At 40.8% G+C, this 9343-nt stretch overlaps 1 protein-coding gene across 1 annotated transcript; it reads left to right on the forward strand.

Moving 5' to 3' along the window:
• Positions 1 to 1502: 1502 nt before the first annotated feature.
• OTOL1 (otolin 1) lies at positions 1503 to 9048 on the forward strand (the record flags this gene model as incomplete). The annotated part of the gene is made up of 4 exons (XM_081137679.1): positions 1503 to 1872; positions 4543 to 4632; positions 7463 to 7534; positions 8159 to 9048. 4 exons carry the CDS (start codon positions 1503 to 1505, stop codon positions 9046 to 9048), a joined length of 1422 nt encoding a protein of 473 aa, XP_080993805.1.
• Between the last annotated feature and the right edge of the window lie 295 nt (positions 9049 to 9343).

Consider the following 9343-nt stretch of genomic DNA (forward strand, 5'->3'; position numbering starts at 1 on the left):
GCTTTTGTGGTTTATCATCTTTCCTACTAGACTGTAAACTCCCCGAGGACAGAGACCATGGCTCAGGTTCGGTGAACACATATAATTTCTCAGTGCTTGTGGGATTGTTAATATTCAGTAAATATTGGTTGAAGGAAAGTTAGCATTTTTTGATTTTTCTATGATTTCAGAAATGCAGTGTTCTATCTCTGTCCTTTCCCATCCCTTCTGATTTATGTCGGTCTTCTCCATAGCTCTTCCAATGATCCTACCATTGGATTTATTGTGTTTTAATCTCGTGCTTATAAATGCCACATGATTTGTGGGAAAGGGTTGAGGCTCTGAAATTAAACATACCTGGATTTAAGTTCTGAATTTATAACCTCCTGGTTGTGTGATCTTGAGCAAGGTATGTAACGTTTTGGTGCCAGTTCCTCACCCGTGAAGGTGAGTGGTAATGTGCCATCAACCTGGCAGAACTGTTTTGAAAATGGGTTGGACTGATGAGGTGCCCACTCATAGTAGGGGCTCTATAAGTAGGAGGTGTTATTACTGTCTTTATTTCCATTCTCTTTACGCTTTTACTACTTATTCTAACTACTACTTCCTTTTCTAATAAAAAAGCATTCATTTTTTACCCTGGCTCTCTTGTTAGCAGCCACTGGAATGCTGAGAGTTGCTGGAGAATGAAATACTATGAACTATCAAAACCTCACTTCATTGGGAACCTTATAACACTTTGAACATTGATAAAAGTTCTAATGAGAATAACCACTGTTTGCCCCATTAAGGTAATACAAAGACAAATGTGAGTTTTCAGAAAAAAAAACCTCCTCAAATTATAAAGCAAAGAATTGGAGAATTAAATGACATGTGCAGAATCTAAGAACATAGCATATATTTAAATTTATGACTTTTTAATTCACTCTCTTGCTCTCTCCATTTATTACAATGGAGTCTAAAATTTTGCTCACACAACAGGATCATTATCCCTAGATTTAAGGACTGTTTCACTCGTATTTTTCTTGAAATAATTGAGTTTGCTGGAATAAACTATTCAGCTCAATATTTTTCATCTTTCTCTAATACAGATATATTTGATTTCTATAAATCTGAGGGAGGTCAGCCAGGAAATTACACATAGTTGTTTTTCCACAGGTTGTGTGAGCTATTAAGTCATGTTGCATTTATTATAGATCATGTTTGCTATTTGGCAAGATCATTTGAATGACTAAGAACAATATTTTAGGACATATAATACAAGGAAAACAACCAGAAAGGAGAATTGAAGCAAAATGTTCTTTGTAATAAATACTTTCAGTAAATAAAAGATTCTGTTGTGATTCAAGCACACACTTGCATATAAAATACATGAAAATATCATCCAATATTATACATGCCGTTCATTCTTATGGTTCATATGTGTGTATATTTCTCTCACATAAAGACATATTTATATTACTTTTCATTTGGGCCTCTTGTAATATATGTATATATGCCCATTCTTTCTTCCAGCCTCAATTATGTGGATGTTGTCTTGGCTTTGTGCTATTTTAATTATTTTTGCTATTGATGGTATGAACACAATAGCAAAGACCACACCATATATCAAATTTACTAAGAAATCTGAGGGGAAAGAGATGCTGAAGGGTCTAAAGCCGACCAGTGGCCTAACTCCAGGAACAGAGGAAGAAGAAACGCCCTTCACAGAAGTGGCTGAACCTGCAGAACTGACCTCTGACCCCTCGGTCCAAGATCCTACTTTTGGCTCTGCCACTGTCTTCCCCTTTGAAAACTTCACTCCTGACACGGCTGACTTCTTTTTGAATTGCTGTGATTGTTGCTCATCTGCACCAGGGCAGAAAGGAGAACCCGGAGAGACTGGAAAGCCAGGTATCTGAAAATATATGAAGCCATGTTTCTCCCCTGTACATCCTTAGAGTTGGGAGGTAGATTGGAGCAATTCCGTTGTCATGAAAGTGGTGAGAGGCCTAGGTGTGACATTGTGGCAAATGAAAATGGGTACAGTGTGGCCCAAAGTGGTAGCCACTAGTCTATGCATGGCTATTAATAAATATTAAAATTAAAATGAAATAAGCTTAAAATTTCAGTTCCTTGGTCACACTAGCCACATTTCAAGTACTCAGTAGCCATGTGTGGTCAATGGTTACCTCACTGGGCAGCACAGATACACAGCATTTCCATCGTTGCAGAAACTTCTATTGGGCAATGCTGGTTAGAGCAGAGACTGGGCTACCAGCCCAAGCACTGGTGTGTAGCTCTTCAGTCACACATGCACAAGACCAGTACAATCTTTCCATGAATGCTGATGGAAAAACGAAAAATGAAAATTCCGTTATCTTGTAAGACTGTGCTGACTGGTGGATTTTTAGAGTGCTATTTGTAGTTGGGATTAGAAGTGAAATGCCTGGGAGGTGGAAAATAAAGCCAGGGTTCAGTTTGCTTCTCATTGAAATTCTGAGTCAACACTCTATTCTTGCCCAGCAATTTTCTCCATTGAACGCCATGGTTACATATTTCAAAATGTCAGATGTCCTTCATATATACATTTTGAAAACACTCTCAGTTTTATTGTAATATATTTCAGCTTTTACATGTCATATAGCAGAGAAGTCAAGGTAAAAATGAGATCAGAATGCCAATGGCAAACTCACGATTCCCCGAAAAAATTACATGTAAATATTGGTTGTGTCTTGCTTGAAGAATTTAAAGTTATAAAATCAGGAATTACACATCTTCATTAAGCTTTTCATTCATTCCATCCCATTGTAGGAACCTTCTGGGACATGTGCTCAATATTTATGCAGAGCTGAAATGAAAGGGTAAAGGAGCTGCGCAGTGGTCTGGGGCACCAAGAGTTCAGGGTTGCTAGAACATTATTGGAAATGTAATGAGACTGAGAAAATTATATTTACCAGAATTTCTCTTTAGTATCATATCTTGTTGGCAAGGTGCTCAGGAGCAAAAACCCCAAGGGCATGGTCAAGTAAACATAGCTGGTTGCTAAACTGTCTTCTAATGCTGTGGGTCTGTAATATCAAGGCTTGTGTTTTACCCAGTGGAGGATTTAGCTGCTTCGTTCTCAGAGCTCAGCCTCTCCTGTAAATAAATAACAAATACTCCGAAGGTGCGCCAAGTCATTAGCTTGCCCAGGATGCTCATGGGTCTTAGTCTGACTGGTTCTGCAAAGAGCAGAGTGCTTAGGAGCTCAGCATGTTGAATCTACCATGGTCCTACCTCAGGGAAACTTCATTACTTCTCTAAGTCTCAGTTTCCAAAATAGTAAAATGGGGTCAGGATAATCCCAACTTCATAGAGTCATCGAGACAACTGAATGAGTTCATAGGTATACGGACTCAGAGTGGTGCCTGGAACAGAATAAGTGCTCAACAAACTGTTTATTTTTTCAGTTACTGTAGTAGGAGTCTCTTCCTATCTCATGAAACACTCTGAGCCTGATTTTTCATGATTACTAGAGAGGTATTTATTTTAGTTTTATCGGTGTTTTCAAAAACATAGCTTTTTTCTTTTCTTTTTAAATAGAGCTCTAGTCTAAGATCATCATTAAACAAACTTGAAAATAAAAATAAACCTACTCAAATCTTAATTTGTTCATCGGGTCTTAACTTATTCCATTCTCTTAGGGATATCTCCTCTGATTTTTTACATCACTAACTACAAGGTGGCAATTTCTGTTTATTTGTGTGGTTATTTGTTTAATGTGTATCTTTCATGAACTCTCAGCTCCATGATGGTAGGGACTGCTGGAATTTTTAAAAAGGTTTTTGTATGAATCTTTTAAAAAAAATTGTAGCTGACATATAATAATATATTAGTTTCAACATAGTGATTCATTATTTGCATACTTCATGAAGTGATCAGCATGTAAGCCTAGTAACCCTCTGTCATTGCACATAGTTATGACTGACTATATTTTTTCGCTGTGCATCACATCCCCGTAATTGATGCTATAACTGGAAGCTTGTACCTTCTAATCCCCTTTCCTTTCCCCCTCTCCTCCACCTCCTTTCCCTCTGGTGGCCATCAGCTTGTTCTCGGGCCTCCTGAGATGCTGATAGTTGATTCCTAAGATCTAGTAGGGTGCTTGGCGTATAGGAAGCCTCGGCAGTGGTTCCTGAATGAACGCTGAAGTGAATGCGTGGGAAAACCAAAGGTGCTAGACATTGCGGTTTTACTTCCAATCTGAAAGTGTGGCCCGAATGAGGTGAGGGGTCAGGTAGTGATTTTGTTCTTGTTGTGGGATAGAACCCTGCTTCCCCAAATCATTAGATCACTGCAACGAATCCAGTGACAAGTACTAATGTGCTCAATTTATCTATTCAGGCAGTACAGATTTGCAAATCAGACAAAAATATTGTCCTTAGAACTCTCTGATAGTTTATTCTCACCCAGATTTTATCATTAGGACATTGATAGTCACTTAGTCTTAATATAATTACTGCTTCTCCCCTACCTCCCCGAACAAATGAATTTTGAAAGAGCATTTTTTTTTATCTTAATGGTTTTAATTCTCATTTCCAGGTCCTAAAGGAAAGGCTGGTGACATGGGGATCCCAGGGCCACCAGGAGTCATTGGACCCCAAGGTCCAAAAGGCCAGAAAGGAGAGAAGGGTAGGTAATTATATTCATTTCATGTCAAAATTCAAGGGATATTCTGCATCATTTTTAGGAGAGCAATGTGCTAGGTAAATACAAGATTCTTGCAGGTGTGTCAATTTTAAAAATGTAAAATTTGGTTAAGCATATTGGAAATTATATTTGATGCAAAAACATTAACTTTATAAATAGCCATTTGAGAAATTTTAACATTACCCCCCCCCCCCCCCCATCTTTTCTATCTCTCCTTGGCTTCCCAGCTGACCCAGTGACTGGGCGTCTCTGGGGAAAGGTCCTTCCCTGGATACTCCCACGTGAACTCTTCCTCATGATGCACACTAACTTCATACTAGGTAGAACTAACTAGAGCAGGCAACCCCATTCCATTTAGGTGTTTAGCCTGCCCGCTAAGGAGAAAATGCCACAGCCTTTGGCTCACACTCACGTCGGGGGCAGTGCCCGTGGTGGAAAGACAACTCAATTCAAATGGAAGAAATCAAGCACGTAACAGTGACTGGTCACTTTACCTCATCTGAAAATCAAGGGGGAATAGACTAGTTATATTCTGTTTACTTTCAAAAGAGATTTGTAGTTAAGTGTGCCTTCATAGATCTTCTCCAGCTCAGAGAGTCTACAGTTGCGCGGATGTCAGTAGAGAGGGCGTTGGGCCCGGAGAATCCCTGGGTCTGTAAGCGCTCCAGGGTGTTGAAGGAAGGCCACAGATTCCCTGGGACATTCAGAAACTCCTCAGAAAACACCATCTATCCATCAAGCTGAATGTTCTAGCCTCAGTGTCACATGCCAAAAGACCTAATACCATCTACACATCACCCTCCACATGGCTCAGGAACTGCCTACCTCATTTCTCGTAGAACGTTCAGCGAAGTGATTACTCAGAAGTGATGCTAAGGCGAGACAGCTACTTCCACTTGTCAGTTATGCGTTTTTCATTCTCAGAAACACCTAATCCTTTTGTGGCTGAATTATGTTAGCAGAAAACCCTGCGAAATAAAGATGAGTTATGAACCTCCCCCGCGATTCATACATTTTGGAAGCCAGACTTCTGGAAGTAGAAGAAAAAACAGGGAGGTCTCGTAAGATAAGGTTCTTAAGAATATGCTTTGATGAAAGATCAAAAGTCGAAATTCATTCAGCCAGTCTAAACGTGGCAACTCCGCTCTCCTTTTACTGCCAGACTTAGTCTAGACTCTCAGTGAAGGTCTAAAGTTAAAAAAAATAAAAACTTGCAGGAGTGCATTCGGGCTCATCGCACCCTGACTAAGTTCAGCATAAGCAGTTAAAATCCTTCAGTGAACTTGAGAACCAGCATAACTGCAATAAAGGCCAGTGTGTGAGTACTGACGAGGGCCGGGAACAGAACTGGCCCCTCACCTCCTCTCAGGGCTGGGTTCTCTCCAAATGCAGACACACCTTCCTGATGGCCTAAGGGTTCATTTCCAAATTTTAAATTTTATGTGGAATGGTAACGGAGGAGCTAGCTGCCTAGAAAACTCTGCTCAGTGGCTTTTGCTGAGATTTCTGCGGTTGCTCTTGTGAAATTTGGGGGAGTCTCCTCTCACAACTTTTAATTTGACTTAGGATTTTTTTTTTCCTGACAAAAATGAAACAAAAAAACTTTAGTTATGTATAAATAATGTGGTTGGTAAATCAATGCCAACCAATGTAATATGCAGTCATGTTCGACTCTGTACAAATTTCTAAACATTTTTGTACCTCAGTTTCTTCTGTGATAAAAGCAATGAAAATGTCTGTCCTACCGTTCTTGAAGGAAGGTGCTATAAGCTTTCTTAAATGAAAAGCGTTCTAATTGGCGAAGTGTGCTCTGTTATATCAGCCTCCCTGTTTTATGAAAGGCTGTATTACTATCAAATTTAAAGGCTAGATTAAATTATAAAGGTTAAGAGCTTGGAACATTACCTGGTGCAAAGTAGATGATCAATAAGACTTAGCTATTATTATTACTATTATTGTTGCTCTTATCATTTGCAATTAAAATAAGTCTAGTGTGGCGGTGTTCTCACAGCACAGGATTTCAGCCAGGCCGAGTATAAAAATCCATGTTGTGGTAATAAGGCAAATATCTAAAAACTCAGATTAAAAATTTTTTTCAAATACAATTTCTCACAGTTCTATAATTTGCCCACAGAATATAAGAAAATTTTCCTGAACAAAATAAAAACTGGCTTTCCTTGATGCTCTGTCAAGAACAGTCTATTTTTTTCCTGGATGGGTTTTGTTCTGAGTCACAGCTAACTGCAGAATGTCGTGCTCTGAGTTAAACCTCCGTGGTGTGTGGCACACTTTCTCAGGCACTGTGGGGAATATAAAGAAGAGGCCATTTTAACTGTCATTCAGAATTCACAACAGGAAAAACACAACCATATACATCTATAACACAAAGCAACATGTCATGGGTTTTGTGAAAGATTTGAAGAGCTGTGGGAACACTGACAGAAAAGCTGGACTCTGTTTGGAGTGATTGCCACTGCCCCCAAATCTCTTTTAAATGACCTACCATCACAAGGAATAAAATATTCCTAATGATGCCCAATAACCTTTGCCCATATTGTTTCACTTTCTTTCTTTATTATGTTTTATTGAATTTATTGGGGTGACATTGGTTAACAAAGTCATATGGGTTTCAGGTTACAATTCTATAATACATCACCTGTATATTGCATTGTGTGTTCCTCACCCTCCCAGGCTGTTTTACTCTTAACATTTTGGTAAAGGAAGCGTTGGAATGTGACATGGCTGTGAAGTGGATGTTAGTTTTATCATAACTGATATAATTGGAAGAAAGTTAATCTTGGCATCATTTTAGGACTTAAGGGAGAGCGTGGGGACCAGGGAACAAGTGGAGCTCCGGGGTACCCAGGAAAGCCAGGAGAACCAGGTAAAGTATAAACTATAGCGCTTGTAGTGTGTCGGCTCTATCATGTGTGCAGCGCAGCCCCTAATTTTGTTATCAGGGGGCGAGAGGGAGCTCTAAGTTGCTATTACTCGTCTAATACTTCGGTGTAGTGGAATGTTGGAGTGTGAGTATTGGGCTAGGAGTCTGGGGACAAGATAAAAGTGTCTGAGCTCTGCTCTCTTTCTAGCTGTCTTTGGGAAAAGATCCCTGAATCTTTCTGGGTTTCCTGAAAGGTTTGGGGTTTGGATAGATGATAGGGAGATTTAGGAGAATACTTGGTTGGGCCAAAATGCAAAGCGTAATGGAATAAAATGGGCAACTATAGTTTTATTACTCTTTATTATTGTAAAAGTAAAAATAAAAATAAAAGAACTCGATACATGAGACCAAAATATAAGCTATTACTTCTCAGTAGCACCAACTCTTCCCCGACGAGACAGGCGCTGCTGTGGACGGCTCAGTGTGAGGGTCTCCTCCCACAGACACTACCAAGGCAGGAGCCAGCTTTCCAGGCCCAGTGTGTTTCTATTTTGTGAGCTCTGTAATAACAGCATATTGTTTATAGCCTGCATGGTCCTGAAACATTGTCTTAATTTTCCATTTCAGGTGGACTTGGTCCTAAAGGGGATAGAGGAGACACTGGACTGGCAGGAATGAAAGGGCAAAAAGGGTCAAAGGGGGACGCGACTGTAAATGCTGCCAAAGGAGACAAAGGCGACCGAGGGGCTGTGGGCTCACCAGGCTTGAGTGGAGAGCCTGGGGCCAAGGGGGAGAAGGGGGGCAGGGGGGAGAAGGGAGACTCTGGGGAGAGGGGGGCAAAAGGGGAAACGGGTGAGGTGGGGAGAAAAGGAGAGAAAGGAAGCAAAGGAGACCCTGGGGTGGATGGCAGAAGCGGCCCAGAAGGCCTGCCTGGGGCCCGAGGGGGGCCAGGGGCTAAGGGAGAAAAGGGAGAGTTGGGTCCCCCTGGTCGCGTGGGACCTATGGGGCCAAAGGGTGATCTTGGGAGCAAAGGGGCCCGAGGGCCTATCGGGAAGAAGGGCTCTCGGGGCCTCAAAGGCTCCAAGGGGGAGCTGACCAGAGTCCCGCGGTCGGCTTTCAGCGCTGCTTTATCAAGACCTTTCCCTCCGCCCAATGCGCCTATCAGGTTTGACAAGGTTTTCTACAACGACCAGGGGAATTACAGCCCTGTCACAGGGAAATTTAACTGCAGCATTCCTGGGACGTATGTGTTTTCCTACCATGTCACGGTGAGTGGCCGACCTGCCCGGATCAGCCTGGTGGCCTGGAACAAGAAGCAGTTCAAGTCCAGGGAAACGCTTTATGGGCATGAGATAGACCAGGCCTCTCTCCTCGTCATCCTGAAATTAAGTGCAGGGGACCAAGTTTGGCTGGAAGTTTCCAAAGATTGGAATGGAGTGTATGTCAGCGCCGAGGATGACAGCATTTTTACTGGGTTCCTTTTGTACCCAGAGGAAACGCCTGGAATTGCACCATAAACTTGTGTCTTAACACTGTAGTTTGGAGTCAGTGGAATAAGTCAGGTAACATAGAATAGTGCTTTTGGAAACATAACTTCCATTATTTTTCCATGACTATAAAAATAATACAGAAAAAATTATGTCACCCAGAGTCAACTGCTATTGCTATTTCAAGGCATCACCTTTAAAAAAAAAATTATCTATTTGTATTTGAGAGAATATGTCTATTAACTTAGTAGATAGCTTTTTCATTTAGATTATAATGGCATTTCTCAAGCCATTTAAGTAATTAATATTTGTATATAAAATATGA

The sequence above is a fragment of the Miniopterus schreibersii genome (assembly GCF_964146895.1).
Source record: "Miniopterus schreibersii genome assembly, chromosome: 5".
NCBI lineage: Eukaryota > Metazoa > Chordata > Mammalia > Chiroptera > Miniopteridae > Miniopterus > Miniopterus schreibersii.